The sequence below is a fragment of the Megalobrama amblycephala genome, linkage group LG11, assembly GCF_018812025.1.
Source record: "Megalobrama amblycephala isolate DHTTF-2021 linkage group LG11, ASM1881202v1, whole genome shotgun sequence".
Classification (NCBI taxonomy): Eukaryota; Metazoa; Chordata; class Actinopteri; order Cypriniformes; family Xenocyprididae; genus Megalobrama; species Megalobrama amblycephala.
Genome location: NC_063054.1, coordinates 25615367 through 25638491, shown reverse-complemented (window position 1 = coordinate 25638491; position 23125 = coordinate 25615367). Strand labels below are relative to the sequence as shown.

General features: G+C 36.7%; 1 protein-coding gene across 1 annotated transcript; it reads right to left on the bottom strand.

Annotated features, from left to right (window-relative positions):
* Positions 1-523: 523 nt before the first annotated feature.
* On the bottom strand, positions 524-22689 carry cebpz (CCAAT enhancer binding protein zeta). The gene is given in 16 exon segments (XM_048206968.1): positions 524-1062; positions 1310-1391; positions 1581-1648; positions 3438-3616; positions 6823-6883; positions 6968-7074; positions 7161-7227; positions 7914-7982; positions 8067-8169; positions 9370-9423; positions 9503-9591; positions 13390-13552; positions 14053-14079; positions 14081-14285; positions 17938-19439; positions 22378-22689. Coding segments are annotated over 16 exon segments (3108 nt in total). The 5' UTR covers positions 22537-22689; the 3' UTR covers positions 524-889.
* Between the last annotated feature and the right edge of the window lie 436 nt (positions 22690-23125).

Below are 23125 nucleotides of genomic sequence, written 5' to 3'. Positions count from 1 at the left end.
CAAATAGTTTAAAGAGAGTTACTTTGATTCACAACCATGTGGTCCTTTGCAGGTGTCTGAATGATGTCACATCCTGTCACATAATATTGACCACATGACTTGATCCAAAATGTTCCCTTTATATTGGTTACTGCGAATGACATCAATGAAATACATTTTTCCGGACTTTTTTCTCATAAAGCAATGACTTCTACACATAATTAAAAATCATTTTGCACTATGTTGATATATAATGGTTTAAAATCATGCCAGAATAAAAAAAATATATACATTTATTACATTTTAAGATATTTTAATCACAAATGAAATGGCTGTATTGGCCTTTGGACGTTTAAACCAAATGACTTTTGACCCTTCAAAATCTTTAAAATACCTTTATGTGTAGCAAAATATAATTAAAACCTTTTGGATTCAATAAGAGATCCAGTTGGACATCATATACTTTGGATATCATATCTTTGTTTTTGTTTTTTGTTTTTTAAAAATTATTATTAAGACCTTTGGACAAAAAAATGACCCATCATGTCATTGACCCATTATATTTATATATATTTATATATTTAAAAAACAAAAAAAAAACAATCACACTGGATGTTTTAAAAAACATTAAGCATGTTCAAGGAAGATAATAAAATTTCAAAACTTTAAAGCAAAACAGAATCAAGCATTTTCCAAAGTATGTACGAACCCTGGATTTAATACAACACACCTGAAAGAGACAATATTGACTGAACCACTTTACAACTCTACAGCTACAATATTATAGAAACATGGCATGGCATTCCTCCATCTTCCGTGTATTACAGGTACAGTAAGTGGGCCAGGATCTATGGCATCCGTTAAGCAGCTCAGGAAGTCTGGTCCTCCGAGCTGGGAAAGAAACTGAAGACTAAGTTTTTATTCTACTTTCTGGTCTTAACTTCTTCCTGTTGACACTCTGATGCTTTTTGGTCATTCCAAACTTTTTCTTGTTGAACATGGCCTTTTTCCGCCTGAGAGTTTTGACATCTCTCCCACAGATCCAGTCGTTCCGTTGAGCTTCCCACTTCAGCTGCTTAACATCTGATTGAAGAGACACGGGAAAATCAGGAACAATTTCATTCCATAAAAGCAGCAAATCTTTCAATCAATTAAATTATCAATCATAGAAACATAGTTTAATCAATCATAATCAATAATAGTCAATAATCAATCATAGTTTATGTAGCTATTGCACAGTTTGGAATGATAAAGCATATTAAATTGTCTATTATTGTGCATGCACACTTTTTTCCACTGGAAAACAAACAAATCTATTATCAGCACTCACTGGCTTTGTCCACATTGGCCATTGCATTCATACCACTGTTGTCAAACTTCAAGCCTGCGTTTTCTTCCAGCAAACACCCAAACTGTTTAGAAAGAAATTTCCTGTTCATTCAGCTGCATTAGAAAGGTGCTTAAAATCTTCTGATACAGGTGCACATCTAATTCACTAATAATTATTTTCAAATGAATAAAAAGTTAAAAACATTTTTTAAACATCAAGCGCGTCACAAACACTGTCAATGGATCTTGTATTTAACCTATAAACCATCTACCTCTTCAGCTGATGCAAACACTGCTTGGTCCTCCATTTTTCTTTTCCTTTTCTTTTCAGGTTGAGGGCCTTTGGGATGATGAGTTCACACACACACACACACACACACACACACACACACACACACACACACACACACACACACACACACACACACACGGGGTAGGGGGATTTGAGGGGAGAAGAGAAATTAGATTCAGTTGATTGGGGAAAAAAAAAAAAACAGGGTGAATCTCACAAATACGTTGTGAATAAGAAAAAATGCACAATGAAAAACAAGCAAATTAAGCCAATTTTTAGGACCTCATTACAGTATATAATGTAACAGTTTGTGTTGAGTGGCATCTACTGAAAATGTACTGCTTTGAAATACTGAAAACACAGCACTGGACTTTAAGCACTGAATCTAGGAGCTCTTCTGCTTTGCTTTTTCGGACTACTTCATTGGCATGGCTCTCATTTCATTGCCAATGACTCCTAGCAGTCCCCCACCATGCCAATTTCAAAAACTCACTGGATCTACATTAATCATGTATTTCATTTTCATTTGATTTATTTTTTCAAATGTAATAATCATTATGTCTTTTGCTGCCTTCTTAGCCAGGTCACTCATGTAAGTGAACTTTCAATAGATTTTATCACAATGAGTTTTAACTTGGTTAAATATAGTAGAGCCTGACCAATTTATTTTTATTTTATCAGCCGATGCGAGCCTGTCGCAGATATATCTGCATCGGCATATATGCCGCAGACTTGCCACCGATATGAACATTGAACAACTTGGTTCACTGTGAGCGCTGTATGCTTGAATATGAGAAGTCATTTACGCCGCCATCACCCGGGTGTTGATAGTGCACGAGCGCAGGTGAGACATGTACAGCAAACGTTGCTATCTGTGTTTAAACTAAACTCATTTACGCCTTGTTAATTTAAACATTCATGAGCAAGACGCGAAAGAGAACTCAAGCACGCTGTAAGAAGATTTGTGTGCGGTCATCTGAAGCGCACACACACTTATTAATTTACACAAACTTTATGTCATCACGAGTATCCTAGCAAAAATAAGTCAGTTATGACTTAAGTGAACGTATAACAGTCGAGAAATACAATGCATGTGTAACAGTATATGTACTGGATTGTGCATTAAGTCTTAAAAGGGAAAAAAAAAGCCTAATATTACTGCTGTCTGTGTTTTTAATGTAAATTAAACAACAAATGACAAAGAAGTCACTCACTGCTTTTGACTGAATAGTTTTTTGTAACTTCAATAGTGATTAATCTTTACTTAATGTATACAGTGAAGATAAGTGAAGATACAAAAGTGACGATATGCAGTGTTATTTTATAATGTTTATGTTAAAACTACTGTTAGATACCTGTAATACCTGCTCTTGCTTGTAGTTTGATTATTTTTTATTTTTATTTGACAGTTGTCCTATTTTCCATGAATTATCACATACTGAACCGTACTGAAACCGAGACCCTAAAACTGTAATAAAAAAACAAATTGAGTAATCTGGACCATTGTACCCCTATAATATACACAAAAAATATCGGCCGATATAACGATATCAGACTTTTTTACTCCCTAGTTTCGGCATCAGCCCCCAAAAACCCACATTGGTCGGGCTCTAAAATATAGTGTGAAATTCAACAAACAAAAAAAAAAATAAGATAAAAAGGCAATTCTTTAATCAGAGCTTACCAAAACAGTGATCTAGCTGATACAATGACCTTTTTTCTTTCTTAGATTTTCCATGGAAATCTTTTCCATTTCACATTTTGCATTATCTTTGAAATTATGAGATCATACTTGTTTTTGTTAAGCTGGATAATGAAAATTGCGGTTTTGACACACCTGCTTCATCATCAACATCTTCTTCTGTTTGCATGAACTCTCCACCTTCGTCCTCACACTCATCTTCAAAATCATCCATACTGCCCAGAGAGACCTCCTCATCATCAAGGTCATCAGAGTCAGAATCAGAATCAGAATCTTCTTGATCTTTACTTTTCTTGGACTTAGGCATCACATTGCTGCAACAAAGATTGTTCGGCCACATTAACTGTTATTAACATTACTGGATAAAGATTTTAAGATGATTTAAAACAATTTTTGTAAAACAAATTGTTCACTAACACAACAAAACATCACTTGCTTTGTAAGCAGGTTCTACTCAAGTGCAATGGGTAACACTTTAGTATAGGGAACATTCACTATTAACTATGACTTTTGCCTCAAACTCCTAATTACTGCTTATTAATAGTTAGTAAGGTAGTTAAGTTTAGGTATTGGGTAGGATTAAGAATGTAGAATAAGGTCATGCAGAATTATACTTTAATATGTGCTTAATAAGTACTAACAAACAGCCAGTATTCTAGTATTTTGCATGCTAATAAGCAACTAGTTAAAAGACCCCAAAATAAAGTGTTACCGTGCAATGTATATGCAACCTTACTGAAGTGTTACCAATACTTCCATGGATAGACTACCCTAGAATGCCATGCACTTTCCCAACTTATTAGAAACCTCTTGATCGACTGTTTTATTTATGATCTTGTCAATGACGGCATTGTTTTCTTGCAGTTTTTTAGTCTTAATCCCAATTTTTGTGAGGGAATGGAAAGGTTTTGCAAGAGAATGCAAAAGCATTGAAATATATATATTTTTAAAATATATTAAAAAAATTCCATCAATTTTTCACAAGATGAAATTTAGAGGATTTACTCCCATATTTAAATGCAGTTGACGCTCCTGAATCCTGAGTCTAACGCTTTTTAAAAAAAATAAATAAATAAAACAAACAAACATACCGTTCTCCACCCATGGCTCGGCATGCACTTACACCTTGGTTAAATCTCAAATCTAACAACGCAACGGTTTGTTGAAAATAACACGTAACAGTCTTGCACTTGAATGGACAAATTAAGACATAGTAGGTTATGTCTTATGTGAACGTAAACAATCGAGAAAGTGTATCAGCATTTAGGATTTGTGTATAAGGCTGTTGTCTGTGTTTTTAATGTTAAAGGTGCCCTAGAATCAAAAATTGAATTTACTTTGGCATAGTTGAATAACCAGAGTTCAGTACATGGAAAAGACATACAATGATTTTCAAACTCCATTGTTTCCTCCTTCTTATGTAAATCTCATTTGTTTAAAAGACCTCCGGAAAACAGGCGAATTTCAACATAACACCGACTGTGACATGATCCATGATTACATGATATTTGTAGTGATATTTGTAAATTGTCTTTCTAAATATTTAGTTAGCATGATGCTAATGTACTGTTAAATGTGGTTAAAGTTACCATCGTTTATTACTGTATTCACGGAGACAAGAGCCGTCCATTTGAGGGTTATATTAGCTGTGTGAACTTTGTTTATGCACTGAATTACAGTCGAGAGCTCGGGGGGCAGGGAGCGCGAGATTTAAAGGGGCCGCAGCCTGAATCGGCGCATAGTTAATGATGCCCCAAAATAGGCAGTTAAAAAAATTAATAAAAAAAAAAAATCTGTGGGGTATTTTGAGCTGAAACTTCACAGACACATTCAGGGGACACCTTAGACTTATATTACATCTTGTGAAAGAACGTTCTAAGGCACCTTTAATCAAACAACAAAAGACAAGGAAATCACTCACTGATCTTGACTGAATAGCTTTTGTTAGTTTAATAAGGATTAATTGTTAATTTAAAGAGTGAAATATGCAATGTTATTTTACATTTGGTTACTTTTCTGTATTTTTGTACCTGAAAACTACTCGTCCCCTTGGAATTGTAAGGTTCTGAGCAGTTTTGTGATATTGAGCTTCAAAGTTTTTGTATTTCATATAGCAAAAACTATATAGGGAACAAGTTTTCAAATTCTAAATATACTAAACATATTCTAAATGTAGTCTAAATATACAATATCAATATCCTCTCAAATTTGTAAATGTGGATTTTTGGAATGGGTCAAACACAGATAGAACCTTCTAATTCTAAAAAACTTTGTTTTCTAAAAAAAAAAAAAAAAAAAAAAAAAAAAAAAAAAAAGTAACAAAATGTACACAACAAAAGAAACATAACATAATGTAAATAAGTTGTCACAGAATACGAATATGTGAATAATTCAATTTTGACAAAAATGTCAGATAGAACCTTATAATTCCAAGGGGACGTACTGTTAGACCTACCTGAAAAACCGGAAAAGCACTGTTTATTTTATTTGCATCTTTGCTGTATTGTATTTATTTGTGATATTACTTCTACTAAGTACTTGTTAGTTTATTTGTTCTTATTTTCTTTATTTGTATTTGACAGTCAGCCTTTTTTCCCCTAAACATAGCACATACCGTACCGCAAGTTATTTGAACCATTACACCCCTGAACACGTGTTAGACAGACATGTTTGACTGTTGCATTCACATCTTTTGCATGACACAGATTCTAAAAGTGCAGCACTCAAGTTAAAAGAAGTTTTCTCTGACATGGCTGTGTATGAATTGGAAATTGGAACAGCCTATACACTGGTCAAAATAGGGCCGACTCCCAAAAAGATTAATAATAATAGTAATAATAATAATAATAATAATTAATAATAATAATAATAATAAACATTATCAGGAGGTGCTTATAAAGTACTTGGCTCATAATTCCTCTCAGACAATGCGAGCCACGACCATCAACAATTTCCACGCAATTCCTCCAGGGGGGAGAGAGAGAGAGAGAGAGAGAGAGAGAGAGAGAGAAAGCCATACGACAGCAAAAATCATACACCCGGCTTTACAAAGAATACATTTTTGCATGTACCTTCGTGATTTAAAACTTCATCCCATTAGCTCGTGCTATATATATATATATATATATATATATATATATATATATATATATATATATATATATATATATATATATATATATATATATATATATATTTTTAGTCCAGATGGTTCAAAAGTTACAAGCAAGAGAAAATAATAAACAAATACAAATAAACAAATAATTGAGAGGTGATGGTGGTGCTAGAGAGTTTGACTCAGAGACCCCCAAATGGGTCAAGGGTAGTGGTCATTGTGATCATTGCCTTTTTAATTATTGCATTGAAAGGGACGTTTTTAACAGCCTTTTTTCTTTCCTCACAATCTAGCTCTTTCCCAAATAGGACACAAGGAAAGGGTGCTTTCCACCACACCTGTATTGTCGTTACAACACGATAAGTTAAATTGTATGTTTCACAGTGTAAACAGCACTGAACATACCTTGCAAAGTCCAAGTCATCATCCTTGAACTCAGTGAAAAAGCTGTCGCCTTCATAAGCATCTGAGGAGACAAAGGTTTGGGCAGGATACTCACAACAGGAAGATCTAAAGTATAATGCTAAATGGTTTTGATTTCAAGGCCTACCAAGAACCCTATCAAATTCATCATCGTCAACGTCCTCCACACTCTCATTGTCTTCATTTCTGTTTGGCCTTTTCCACTGTTTCTCTGCATCTCGCTTCTTAAAGTACCTGAGTGACACATAACAAATGTACATTATTTTCATCTTCTTTTAAATGACAACAGTCATTAGTATTTGCTTGACGCTTCTACTAACCTGTAGAAGAACACCTCATCCACAGGTATCTGACTCTCCTCTTTGGCCAGATATTCATCACAGTTAACTGCACAAAAAAGAAAAAAAAAATTGCTGTTGTTCATGAACTTTTATAATAAGTTAATAAGTAACCATGTTTTGTAATTAATAAATTTGTCTACAAAAATGTCCAAAAGTTGTATACACTGTAGAAACATTGGGAGTAGTTATGTTCATCAAACATGTATCAGCTTCATTAGGCTGCATTCCAACTAGGTCCTGATGACCCTTAACCTTGGGGAGGGGAAATATCATCTTTAATGATGATACATACCTTCTGTTCTACTACTGGTGTGTTTACGAGAAGCATGAGACCATGTTGCATTAAGGAGTCTCCACCATCAACTACCACAAAATGAAACTCCAGAGAGTTCAGAGATCATTTTAGAAAACTTACCACCAACTTATGAATTTGCTCAAGTTTGCTTGTGGCAAGTGTAATCAATGTTATGACTTGCTAAACACTGTTCACAGATGGAAGTCATGCATGCTTGCAAAGTCTTTAGAACAATGGATCTCAACTAGTGGTCAACTAGTTGAATTGCCTAACCTAAACCTCTTTGACTTCAAGGCCCCCATTGCCCACAACAATATTTTAAGTTGTGCAGGAGACCTCAGGAAAGTTATCCAATGTTCATAGCTCCATTAGTTAGCTGGAAAAAACAACTCTACAGACGATACTTTACCTGTCAACCACAACAATGCAGGACTCACCAGGTAATGACTTAATATTGCTGAGCGTCCTCCTGAATTTGGGCTGCATCACCGTAGCATCTGTGTTTTCTAGAATACAAAGAACAGAATTAGCAAAATGAATGAAGTCACCAGTTCAAGAGTTTAAATTGTAATTTTGTAGAGTTTGCTTACGTTTTCCCTTCATTTGCTTTGGATTCCTAAATACAAAGCGATCTAAGAATCGGATAAGTGTGAAGTCCTGAAGTGGATCCCCCGTGTACAGAATGAACTCTCCCTGGGGGTCAAATGAAGGTCCCACTTTATATTAGGTGTGTACTAACATTTAATTTAATAATTTGATTCAATGCACTTATTGTGTACATACGTTTTTACATTGTACTTCTATTTTAAAAATACATGCATGTAACATTTGCAGTTAATTTCTGTAATTACATCTATGATTACATTGGTGAGCCTTCCCTTACCCCTTAAACCACCCTTAAACCACCCTTAAACCTACCCATAGCACCAAACCCATCCTAAAGTTTCCCATATCCCACCTCAACAGCAGCAAAAGTGTTTTGCAATACAACACGAACACAATAAGTACATTTTATTTCATCAAAAATAAGTACACAGTAGTTAAAGACACCTAAAATATAATGTGACCAAATGAATAAAATAATAAAAACACTGAAGCAAACACTGAAATTTTAAGGTCAGACTGAGCTTGCGTTTGCGATCTGACACATTCACATGTGTATGAATGGAAGAAATGTAAGTGTGACCGCCCCTTAAGGCCTGTTTACAGCAAGACAAAAGTTTGGTACAAAAAAAAAAAAAACATTTTATCTAACTAATTAAATAATAATTAAAACATTTTAATTTGAATGAATGGCTGGTAACGGCATCTGTTCAGACCAAAACGAATATTTGCATGCAGTCAATGGATTTTTTTTTTTTTTCCTTTAAATGGAGAGGGGTTTTAATCTCTTTTCTGTTGCACTGCAAAAAAAAAAACAGCCAACCAATAAGATTCACACATTTGGTCATGTGCCTGGTTCCACTGCTGTTACATAATACTATGACTTGGTGGCACTAACTATTTTGCACTAACTATTTTGAACAAACTATTTTGCCAAGTGACAGTGAATAGCAGAGAAAGAATCTGAAACAGGCTCTTTTGTCTCTGTACACTCTTAAAATTAAAAGTTGTTTGCTGGCATTTATCACCATGTCTACACGCTGGACATGACCTGATACGACAGACACTTTAACCCATTATAATCAGTGATACTGTCTACACTGGATGCAGCATGGCGAAAGAGTTGTTTCGAGGTGGAGCAAATTACTGATGAAAGATTACAAAAGAAAACTTTTTGAAAACTTTCGAGCACTTGTAAATAATTCACAATAAGACCAGGAGTGTGTATCAATACAGTGAAAAGAGAGCATATTATTATCAGGGTGACTTTAAACAAGAGAAAGTCGTTACCTGCAATAGAGTCTTAGCAAAAAGAGCCACGGAGGGATGGAAATGAAGGCAGAGCTGAAAGAGAGAGCATGACATTTGAGCATAAATCACAGTGACAATGAGAAGAATGGAAAGACAGTATTAATCTTGGTACCTTCTGCAGTTCCCAGAGGGTCGTGTGATCGGCTCCGCAGTATAAAGGGTTTCTGTTCATGGGGTCATATATTGCCTTATTTGCACCACCTGAAGACAAGAGGGGTTAGCAATAACAGACCAGCAAACTCTCAAGAGGTGAAAAAGGTGACATGTCTAAGAACTAAATTATAGTAGAGGTGACTGGGGGTATCCTCCACCATGAGAAATGTTTTATGATTTTAACATGTATACAAGGCATTCTGGTGCACTCTGACAACAAAATAATGGGAAAAGACAACATTTGCTTCAAGTAAAAAAAAACAAAAAAACATTTATAGACCACTTTGGAGCAGACGTCACAATTACGTCACTTGCAGCTGCGCGCGCATACTGGTTGCAGAAAAATAGTTGAAGCTATTGAAGAAAAATGTGAAAAAATCCAAAGAATAAGAGAAAAATGTTTTGTTGTGCCTCTGGATGTTGGAATCGGAATGCAAAAAATATAGTCTTCATTTTTAAAGAAAACCATCGTTGAAAACGTAATTTGAAGATAAACAGAGACGTTTCACAGACTGGATTGATGACACCTGCAAGGATTAGTCTACTATTAAAGCAGGAATTTGATGTAAACAGTAAGTCTCTACATAATATTCACATAGGCCTATGCAGTTCAGAGGACATACATACATACAGCATGAAACAATTATAATTAAAATAATTTAAACCTATAATATTTTACATAGATAACTTTTAAACATAATTTTTATTTCACAATTCTGACTTTTTTTTTCTCTTGCATTTGCGTGTTTATTACTCCCAGTTCGGACTTTATAACTCGCAATTGTGAGTTTATTTCACAATTCTGAGGGGGAAAAGTCAGAATAACGAGTATATCTCACAATTCTGTTTTATTTTGTAAGAAATGTGATATGTAAACTCAGATTTGCGAGAAATAAAAGTCAGAATTGTGAGATATAAACTCGAAATTAACTTTTTTTATTCTTTTATTTCGTGGCTTCCATAGACTTCTACTGCTCAACTTTCATTTTCTGCAACCAGCTAGGCTCCGCCCACAAAAAACGTCATCGCTGTTTGCAAACACCAAATTGGTCTATAGACACTATAGGTTGGGCATTGACACAAATTTCTCAATTGGATTTGATCAACTTCGATTCAATACTTATTAATTTGGGGCCTATCTGGTACAGTAGATGGAAAATTTCCTCAAAGAAAAAAAAAAACTCTTAACTAATGCTGTGTATATATATATATATATATATATATATATATATATATATATATATATATATATATATATATATATATATATATATATATATTTAACCCCTGGTACATAACTATAATATTAAAGGTTGAAGTTAATTAATAACGTTATGCTTATAAATTGAATGACAATTATGTTTCTACTCGTTTTTTTAATTTAAACATTTAAATGGCTGTTATAAAATGGATTTATTCAAACATTAAATATTGAAGAAAAGGTTAAAGGGATAGTTCACTCAAATATTAATTTAACCAAGCAGATCTCACCCCCCATTGACTACCATAGTATTTTTTTCTTAATAAAAATGGGGGAACAACATTTTTTACACAGGTTTGATACAACTTGAGGGTGAGAAGATGACAAAATATTAATTTGAGCGAACTATCCCTTTAAGTAAAATAGAATGAATATGAAATATAGTGAATGGATTTAGCAAAATGCCATGCTCCAAGTTCATTTTTCTTGCTGACTAACAAGTTTTTGGACATTGAATGGCTTTTCTGAAGTAAATGTAACATTATATGACATTGTTTACAAGCTGTTTTATTGTCATACTTATCTGACAGTTATCAGTTAGTAGTAAATGAAGAGATGTCATATTGATCACAAGTTCAGTGTGGAGTACCACAAGGCTCAGTACTAGGACCGTTGCTTTTCACTCTGTACATGCTACCCTTGGGAGATATCATTAGGAAGCATGGCGTTATTTTTCACTCTTACATTATGATATTCAGCTCTATATTTCTTCAAGCCCTGACGAAACTTACCAATTCACAAAATTAACGGAATGCATAGCTGATATAATAAATTGGATGACCAGTAATTCCCTACTACTAAATTAAGAAAAAATAGAGATTCTAATTAGAGATTCTCTGCACATAATAACCTAGAATACTGTCTAACATTTAATGGCTGCTCTTAAGTCTTTGTCGTCAGTTAGGAACCTGGGTGTGCTCTTTGATACAAATCTTTCATTTGAAAGCCACATTTCTTGCATTTGTAAAACCGCATTCTTCCATCTTAAAAATATATCTAAACTACAACATATGCTCTCAATGACAAATGCGGAACAGTTAGTTCATGCCTTCATGACGTCAAGGCTAGATTACTGTAATGCTCTACTGAGTGGTTGCCCTGCTCGCTTGATAAATAAACTACAGCTCATAACTACAGCTAGGCTGCATAAATTAGGTCAGCCGGAACTGGGAACACTTCCTATAACACGAGATGTACTCGTTACATCAGAAGAAGAATGGCATCTACGCTAATATTAGTCTCTCTGTTTATCCCGAGGTTTACTGTAGTCAGCCAGATCGGGGCCGTATCCAGGTGAGATCGAGGACGTGCACCTAGACACGACGACAACGCAGCCCTGAAGTGTCAGCAGAGATTGTGTCAACTAGAATCATCCCCTGTGAAGGCCTCATCGACACGACAGCCAGTGACACAGATCCTCAACAAACCGTCCCATACCGGCATGATGAATACAATCCTCAACTAGATGGAACTGGAATAAATACTTTGACTATTGCGATCCCAATCGGACTTATGAAAGCTGCTTGAATCATAATCATGGACTGTTTGCTGTTGGCCAGAGGAGAACTAGCCCCCCGACTGAGCCTGGTTTCTCCCAAGGTTTTTTTCTCCATTTTAACACTTGTTTGCCACCTGATGTCACCTGTTGGAGTTTGGGTTCCTTGTTTCCCCTGTCCCCCTTCTCCTCAGACTCAATAGAAGGAGACACAACAGGAATGAGCGCAACTAACCATGGAGTAGATTTATCCATGTTTTAATATGCCTCTGGTCATAGAGCTTTTTAGATGGATACTGAGGCTTTTTAGGCTGTGTAGAATCTGCGATCTCTAACCCAGTGCGCTTGTTGGCTTCCATGGCTGCAATACGCTGTTTTGCAGCAACTGGCAACCTGGGGTGTCAAAATACTATTGGGTAAATTGGCAGTGGACGGGAATCACACAGACTGAAACAAAAACATTCCAACATGGAACGTGCATTACAAAGTAGAATAATTGGCTGTAGAATTGTTTTTCGGAGAAACAAATATGTGAACTTAGCATGTTTCTTAAATATCTGCAAGCATAATATGGTATTTTATGCTTTAGCTCAGACAAAAGAAAAATCAGCGAAAACCATTTCCTCTAGTCATAAAAACGATCTACTGCCAAGACAACAGCACTGTAATCCAAGTGGAAACACAATATTAATACGTTTTCGTCCCATAGAGAATACAGACCTTATTAATAAAGCATACTAATTTACTGCTATTACTATAGTAAGTACACATTACATGTAAGGACAAAGTAAAATAAACGCGTTAACAAACATCTATTAAGACACATTATCTTCACCTGTCACAGTCTTCTCTGTGTGTGTGTGTGTGTGTGTGTGTGTGTGTGTGTGCGCTTATGTGCGGAGGAGATGCCTGATAGCCGTCTCCGACAGAGAGCAGACGAGATGGGCTAAAACATTGGTGACATTCAATCTTATGTAAACAAACACACAACGTAAACACAATGGGCATTGGGAAATATTATGTCATGCCCAATTATTGTACAACAAGTTGATAAATTAATTATTTTGACAGGCCTATAAATGAGGCTCACCTTCCAAATTTTGGTGATGTACCCATGATGCAGTGGGCTTCATCTGGCATTTTTCCTCGTTGTTTTTTTCTTTGTCCATGTCATGATCTTCAGGTCCCTTCTCAGCAATGTTGTCATCATCGATATCCTCTTCGAGATCCTGATACACCTCTTCCTCATCATCCTGCAGAATGGACCTTTTTTAGAAGCAGCAAGAAACTAAACGAGAGCCCTGACCCCTGGCAGAACCCTCCGAAGTTAGCAAAATAAGCACTAACACAGCGGTACACAGACAAGTGTAAAGGTGAGGCTTCGGTACACTGAATAAACTGTTTTTGTGAGGAAACGGCTTATATCACTTAAACAACTTGTCACCCTGTCCGCTAACCTTCAACATGTTTTCAGTTGTTTACAGAAAACTTTGTGATGGGTAGTATATGAACTCATTCATTATTATGCTTTACACAAAAAGTGATTGACTGTAGTACAATATCAAAAGGAATGAATGAAACCAAGGCTATAATGTGATTGTTCTACAAGGCACACATGTACTCAAGTTGACTGTCATACTTTCTCCAGTGGGTGGAGCCGGTAATACATGAGAGGTTGGTATCTCCTCATATAAAAAGAAAAGCCTCAGACTAAACATTACACTGTAGATTGTGAGGGTATGTGTAGACTTACCCCCTCTTCCTTTAGCAGTAACTTGAGGTCCTGGCTTGTCCTTCATCACCTCTGACACAAGGAATAGTGCACCACATATAAAGGCAGGGGTCTGCTCAAAGCTGACCTGAAGTAACCTTTTCACAAATGCCTTCACCCGTCTGAGCACTATATCAGCTTTCAGAGACTTATACAAGAGGTTGAGAAACATACTCTTTCTTGAGGATGACAATAATCCTGGGTCCAGCAATTTCCTGTGAACAAACAAATGGAGACATGAACCATAATGCTCTCTGTGTTACTTTACCAATAACATGGTTTCTTCAGTTTTTAATCAATTTTAAGAATTTAAGACTTTTTTTGAAGATCATGTGTCCATAGCAAACGAATGAATGAATCTGATATTGTTTTACTTTATTAAACAGGCTGGGCACACATTCACCAGCAAAACAGAGTAAGCGCGAGTTTAAAATATTCAATACATGTTTAGTCACTATATACATTTGTACTGAAATTAGTCTACGCACTAATGTCAATTAATATATGACAAACAGATGTGGGAACCAATTAGATTCAGGTGTTTTTTTTTTATATGGTATATCACTTATGTAAATAAGCAAATGTTCTTGCATAAAGTTATCAGATTAATTCATACTTGGAATAAAGAACTTTTTCGTTTGCTTTTTTAAAGCTTGTCAGTTACAAATCACCATCCTTTTAACATGAGTCACAGTAATTTAGATAAGTTAGTAAATTAGAAAATGCTTGTTTTTTGGCCAAATATTCCTTTCCCATTGCTTCTGCAAAGCAGTATAATCTTTAAATAATTTTGAAATATTGTAAGACATATTTGCATATTTACAGTTTTTTTTCAATTGCTAACAAGCGTTTAGCAATACTTAAAGTACTTTTTCTAAACTCTTAACACAGCAACACACATACATCACACAATTAGCCAAATAGTTAATTTTCTGCCCCAAACCATATTTTGTTATATAAACACACACTCTACATTTCAAAATGCTAAAAACCTTTTTCAACACATACTAACTCTATCAAAACAAAGCAAACCTGATTCAAAATCGAGTCATTGTCAAAACAAAGCACTAGTTTTCTATCCAACATGAACAAATAGTCAATCAAAGCGCAATGACTGTCAAAATACTAACAGTTGATGACATTATGAAAACTGCATTACTGTCATGTTTCAGTTCTACCTGCAGAAAATATGAAATCCATTGATTTTATAATTCAGTTTCCTTTTACTGCAGTAATAGTATAATGCATGCAAGCCATTCTACATTTTTTGTTGAGTGTTGAATGTGTGCATTCTTGGCAACAGAAGTGAGTCATTATTTTATATAATGTGCAGTAGAAAAAGGAAGAAGAAAGTAACAGAATTGCTCAGGGCAGCTACTGGTCAAATGAGTCCCCTATGCAGGACTTCAGTTGGCCCCTTGGTTAAAATCTCTTTCTGGGGTTGGGTGTGTGGTGTTGATGTTGCCCCCATAGAGGGTGGGATGGTGTACCCTTGGTAGTTAGTGCCCTACACAGACCACATATTCTGCATATATGGAACAGTGGTAGTGGAATCATTGTAGTAAAAGCTTTACATGAAGCTTTTACCGAAATGAAAACATGAAATTGCTACCATTAATCAACAACAAATCCAACATACATGGCGTTTGGTTACTGTTGAAGCTTTTTTTTTTTTCCGCCACAGAATAAAAAAGTATAAAAGTTAATTGTGACTTTATCTCACAATTCTATTTTTTTTTTTTTTTTTTTTACTTTTATTTTTCAATTGTAAGTTTACATCTCACAATTCTGACTTTTTTCCCCTCAGAATTGTGATATATAAACTATAGGAATTGAGTTTAAAAAGTCAGAATTGAGAGATAAAAAGACATAATTACCTTTTTTATTTTCTATTCATGGCAGTGGTCTCAAACTGCCAGCCCGCGGGCCATATACGGCCCGCCCTCCCCCTCCCCTCCCCCTGGCCCGCAACTGATCTCAAAAATAAAACAATCTGGCCCGCTAAATTATTATTATTATTCTTCTCTATTTGCTACCTGTCTGATATGCAAAGAAAAAGTCGCCGGTTTAAGGGGTATTCACATACCGCGTCACATAAGCGGCCGCGCCGCATTCACCTCCTTTCCAAAGCGCTTTCGCTCCAGTGGCTTCTGTCGTTGCTATGCAACCATGAGCCGCGCTCTCAACTGCGTTGCTTCTATTATGAGCGCGCTTGCCTAAATTACAGTAAAAGCACTCGACTTTAAGTCACAAACCACCGAAACGCGTCCGATGCAACCATTAAACGTTACCGATGCTCAAACGGCATCTTGGACAAATGTGGCTGTGTGACCAGAAGCGCTGCCAGGTGTCTGTCAAGAAACAGAAGAGTGTACAAATGTATTCAGGGATTGTATTTGTTCAGTACAGTGTTGTTCAGTGCAAGATTTTAATGTTATTTAAGCTAACATAAAGTAAGGGAAAATACTTCCATTAAATGTTAAAAAGTAATAATGTATGTAACAATGAGAGATTTTTATTTTTTGGCAAAATAAAGTTGATATATAGCTCCAGTTTTTTGTTTTTTTCTGACCCCTCCACGCCACAAGTGTTGCTGGTTTTGTTCCTAAATTACTATTTTTTTTTATTCCATGCACCTTGTTGCATGTGAGAAGTTGCACCAAACTATTGCAATTAATAGTATTATATTAGTAGTATTATATTAGTATATTAGTAGTATTATATTAGTAATAGTATTATATAATTATATTACACTCTGTAACAATGAGAGACACTGCTGTTTACATTTAGTATGGTAAATAAAATATTTATAGTATAGGTATAAAATATTTTAGTAGGCCTAATGAAATTTGAAGTAAATGAGATATAATGCAAAGGAAAGTAAATTTTCTGAAAATTTTCTTGCGCTTGTTAATATGGCCCTCCTTTGAGGTGTCAATCACAGAAACGGCCCCCCGCCAATTTGAGTTTGAGACCCCTGTTTCATAGGTTCCACATGTAAGTGAAAAAACAGATGCACAATCAAGCACACATTCTTCCTCCTCTCCCATACCTCTTCTTCTCCCTTGTCCTGATCCAACTTATACTATATTTAATGATTGGAACATTGGGTCATTTCTGACTTGCTGTGATTAAGCATTTGCAAATAAGATGAGAAAGATCCATGGTTTGGTATGGGGTAAGCTTATATGAAAAGAAAATTTAAGCATTTAAGAAATGTGTTAACTGACTGCATTTTGTGTGAAAACGACATGAATTGTGTTAATGGTATGGTCACAACAGACGGATGTTCTTCTAAATGTGTTTAGAGTTTTGAAAATGTGACTACAGATTGGAAAAAAGTATGTTAGCAACTGAAAAAAACTAAGTATTTTTGTTCTGTATTTCTTTGGAACACAAAGTAGTGATGTCAAAAGTACTGACACTTCAATACCAAGTCAATACTAAAATAAGAATCATTATACATCAGTAATGTCTTTCTGCAATACCAACCCCATTTAGAGACTTTACATTCCCCTGTAAGAGTGTTTTCCCTTACAAAAGGCATATTTTATGCTGTTTGGAATGCAATATGTTCTATACACACAACTAACTAATCGACAGGTTGCTGCTTTCAAAAAATGCTTGTGTGTATGTGCACATACTCTCTCAAGAGCACTCATCACATGCAGCTGCATGAGAGCAGTGATCAAATGCCATTTTTTTACCTTCAATATCAAGATTCTTTACTAATATTTGAATGTGATTGGTACAAACTACTGAAATGTTGGTATACATAAAATAAGTTTAATTAAGTGCACCTACTAAGTCATTCAGTTGATATTAATCTTTTGATATTCATCAGAAAAATAATCAGTTTTGGCTTACCTGTAGAGTGCTACATAATAGCGATCTGAAACGGTCTGCTGGGATCTCATGACCTGAAACAGCAGCATGAGGGCTTGAACAGCAGTGTTAAATTTGACGACGTGCACCACTTTAAAAAGCGTGTCCAGCTGCTTGCACACATTCTCATCCCCAATCTTTGCGTACGGATACGCTCTGTTCACTCCTGTTAGCAGCGCGCTGAGCATTTTAGACTCGATATCCTTCTTCTTAATGCATGCATTGAAAAATGTGAAGTAGATGGTGATGAGTCTGGCAGCTAGGTCTGTTTCCTCATGGCTCAGAATTATTTGGTTTAGGAAGCATGCTGCATAGTACTGAGCCTTTGCACTGATGTTAGATCTGAATATGAGGCGCTCAACCTCACAGCACACCACTGTCTTCATGTTGGGGTGTTTGTGAAGCACCATTTCCAGCAGGTGCGAGGCTTTGGAGGCAATTTTGTATTCAGGATCCCCCAATTTGTTGACAATCTGCACAAGAAGCATTTTCTCCTGCTCTGGCTGGTTGCACAGCAGCTCGTAGGCAGTGAGAAGTGATCGCATTTTTGTGGTCTGAACCGTATCGTGAGCCAGTTGGTCTAGTGCGACAACAAAATCTGTTACCTGAAGTTTCAGCTGGTGCTCAAAGTACCAGAGGATGAGCCTGCGGTCCCGGGCATCTCTGTTGCCACTGGATTTTTCCTCCAACTGCTCAAAAGGATGTTGGGAGAAAGTCTGAAGCTTGCGGTTTTTTGGGAGAAGGTCACTAAGCAACAGCTCCTTAAGGGTATCCAAAGCCATAAGCCCTTGTCTGCGACTTCCTTTCTTTTTCACCAGGGACACAAGGCTCTCAATGTGCTCGAGACTGTGAATTGGAGCATCCTGAATTAATAAAGTCATAGCTGCCATCCTATCAGTCAGAGTTCCTGTGGACACTACACTCTTCATCCAGGATGAGTTGGCACCTTTCTGGAAGTTCTTCTTGCTTTTGTAGAGGGCAGTTTCGTTCTCATAGAGTTTCTGAGCCAAAGCTTTGTACTGAATAACCAGTGACTCATTTTGAGCTACAGACGTGCTCTCCGAGGCATACTCCAAATCAAACCACTTACCGCCAGGTTTGATAAGAAGAGTCTGCCGTGGATAAAACTCAAACAAGTTTGTGTTTTTTTGTTTGGCCTTCTTTCCAGTAGTATGGCCAAGTTCTGTGGATTTTACAGGGGTTTTCAAATTCTCTGTTGAGGGTTTATCAGTATGTTTCACATCAGGCTTTGAATCCTCTTTCATTTTTGAGGTTTTTGCCTTCTTCCCCTCTTTTTTGGTTGGCTCCGAGGATGTTTCATCCTGTCCATCTTGAATGATTTGTTGATCTGCATAAGCACGGATGCCCAGCTTTGTTATGAAATCTTCCAGCTCTCCCTTCTCCAGATCATCAATTGCATTTTTCTTTCCTCCATTGATGAGCTCAGTAGAGTCGCCGATGCCAGCCAGCATGACATAATCTGCCTGTAATGATACAAAAACAAAATTTACCAGACACACATTAAAAAGAACACCACATTATTGATTATTTGTGGATAGTTGGTTTATAATTTGCACGTGTTATGTCTTGTTTACACATTCAATAGATTTTAAACCAATCCAGTGCAAGAAGAGGCAAAAGAGAACTTAATTCTGTACTCGCGCACAGTTATCTGCGCACAGTTGCACACACAGAGAAAGGCGTTTCAGATAGTGCGCAAACCCCAAATTGATTTCTCTTTCGCGTCTACTTGCACTTGAATGGACACATACACACAAAATTAGAACACAGTCGGTTACAGTATCTCAAAGAAGTGAGTACACCCCTCACATTTTTGTAAATATTTTATTATATCTTTTCATGTGACAGCACTGTAGCAAAGTGTAATTTCTTCAATGTGATGTAGTGAGTGTACAGCTTGTATAACAGTGCAAATTTTCTGTCCCCTCAAAATAACTCAACATACAGCCATTAATGTCTAAACCGCTGGCCACAAAAGTGAGTACACCCCTAAGTGAAAATGTCCAAATTAGGCCCAGTTAGCCATTTTCTCTCCCAGGTGTCATGTGACTCATTAGTGTTACAAGGTCTTCAGGTGTGAATAGGGAGCAGGTATGTTAAATTTGGTGTTATCACTCTCACTCTCTCATACTGGTCACTGGAAGTTCAACATGGCACCTCATGGCAAAGAACTCTCTGAGGATCTGAAAAAAAAGAATTGTTGTTCTACCTGAAGATGGCGTAGGATATAAGAAGATTGCCAAGATCCTGAAACTGAGCTGCAGCACGGTGGCCAACACCATACAGCGGTTTAACAGCACAGGTTCCACTCAGAAGTTGAGTGCACATGCTCAGCATCATATCCAGAGGTGGTGTTTTGGGAAATAGATGTATGAGTGCTGCCAGCATTGCTGCAGAGGTTGAAGGGGTGGGGGGTCAGCCTGTCAGTGCAGCCTGTCTACATGGCTGTCATCCCAGAAGGAAGCCTCTTCTGAAGATGATGCACAAGAAAGCCCCATTGCTGAAGACAAGCAGACTAAGGACATGGTTTACTGGAACAATGTCCTGTGGTCTGATGAGACCAAGATAAACTTATTTGGTTCAGATGGCATCAAGCGTGTGTGGCGGCAACCAGGTGAGAGGTACAAAGACAAAAGCGTGTCTTGCCTACAGTCTACATGGTGGTGGAAGTGTCATGGTCTGGGGCTGCATGAGACTGCTGGCACTGGGGAGCTACAGTTTATTGAGGGAACCATGAATGAGCAGAACATGATCCCCTCCCTTCAGAGACTGGGCCGCAGGGCAGTATTTCAACATGATAACGACGCCAAACACACCTCCAAGACGACCACTGCCTTGCTAAAGAAGCTGAGGGTAAAGGTGATGGACTGGCCAATCATGTCTCCAGACCTAAACCCTATTGAGCATCTGTGGGGCATCCTCAAACAGAAGGTGGAGGAGCACAAGGTCTCTAACATCCACCAGCTCCATGATGTCGTCATGGAGGAGTGGAAGAGGACTCCAGTGGCAACCTGTGAAGCTCTTGTGAACTCCATGCCGTAAGTAATGATGTGCCATTTTCTACGATCTATGCATGTTTCATTAAGTTATAAATGCCATGTGAAAGCTACATTATAGTTGTAGTTAGCAAATATGCACCTGTGGGGTTTTATATGTAGTAATACCGTGAGGTAGGGCTGGGCGATATATCGCATGCGATTCTCACGCGCATTTCGTCAGTAAAGCCGGTTCCCTGATTACCGCTAAATCGCCATCACCTGCTTTCAAACGAAGCGCCATTTAACAGACAGAGCCGTAGTTCACTGATAAGCCACGCAAATATCGCGTTCATTATCGAAGGCGATTCATCTGCGATATGAACGTGATATTGCGTGGCTTATCAGTGAACTACGGCTCTGTCTGTTAAATGGCGCTCCGTTTGAAAGCAGGTGATGGCGATTTAGCGGTAATCAGGGAACCGGCTTTACTGACGAAATGCGCGTGAGAATCGCATGCGATATATCGCCCAGCCCTACCGTGAGGAATATCTCTTATTGGATTATGTTGATTATATTGAACTCGTTTTAATCATGAGAATCTGCTTTAAATAATGATGTGCAAATATCCATAATCGGAGCATGTTTCATGAAGTCATGAGCAAAAACGTGACAAATGCCACATTGATATATTATTTATGGATCTTGTGGGGCTTCACGTACAAAAACTCACTTTTATTCACCTTTATTTTGGGTTGCTTTTCGAAACAATTTATTAAGGGTAAAAAAAAGTAAATAAAAACAGTTATCAACTACAATTTTATACTTACTATTAATAGCTACAACTTTCTAAACGTTTCTCTGTTCGCTGACAAAATTAATACACAAATATAAGAAATATATAAAACATGTTCATGTGAAGACACGTTGATATATCGTTAGCCTCATAGCATAATTGCCTAAGTCATTCATTTTCAAATGATACTTAGGCAATTATGCTATGAGGCTAACGATATGAGACCTGAGTTTAGTTTATTTCTATCCCTTTCTCTCTCTCCAATCTTGTACATCATTCATGTTTCATAACGTTAAAATATGTGTGACAGGAATGCCCTGAAATGTCACTTCTTGTCTTCTTTGAAGATTAACCCGTTTATAGTTTCTTGGATAGATATTTGTTTTTGTTTTTTTTTGTTTTTTGTTTTTTTTTACTTTTGTCATATAGATCTGTCATATAAAAAACATTCTGTAAGGACTTTTATTAAATAAGGAAAAAAAAAACTATGAGCTGGCTGCAACGTCACTTGCTACTTGATGAATTTATATTAGAAAACTAGAAATGTTCGCAGTTGTCCCTTCAGTGTGGTCATGTTTTAATCTTTAATAGAGGATTGACACGTGTGTAGGAGACACTCTAAAAGCTCACCTTTGTCCCGCCCAAACGCAATACATCATCCAGTGTAAACTCTTCTTCATTATTGTCATCCTCGGTATGATCGCAGTTTTCATCGTCAAAATCCTCGTCATTCTTGGTGTCCATTCTGTTGCTGCCCTTTTTACACGGGCGCTGATCGTGCTCCTCCATGATGCTCCGATGCACGTTTCCGCATGGACTCACAGAAACACGTGTGCGCACGATCTATAAGCAAAGTCCCTCTTTGCCTTTGAGATAAAATAAAAGCCTCTACTGCTGGTGCTGCTGCTTCTTCGCTGGGTTTTAATGGCCGTTGCAAATAAGCTGAATATGTGCATACTGCCATCTACTGTACTGACACTGCATTCATTATTTACTTCTTTCTGGATTATAATTTAGTTTTTTTCAATTGCTAACATACTTTTGTCCAATCTGTAGTCACATTTTAAAAACTCTAAACACATTTTGCAGAACATCCGTCTGTTGTGACCATACCATTACAGTTTTTGGTAACACTTTACTTGAAGGGGTGTGCATAAGACTGACATGACATAATCTTGACATGACACATGTCATGAATATGAAGGAGGTTTTATGAATGTTTATGACAACTGTCATTAAGTGTCATTCGCTTAATTATGTCATTTTTAATGCAAAGATGACATTGTTTGAGATGTCCGAGTTATGACAACTTGACATAAACCAACACATCATAACCTGTCAGTGTCTTTGTCATGACAACTTGACATTAGCAAAACAT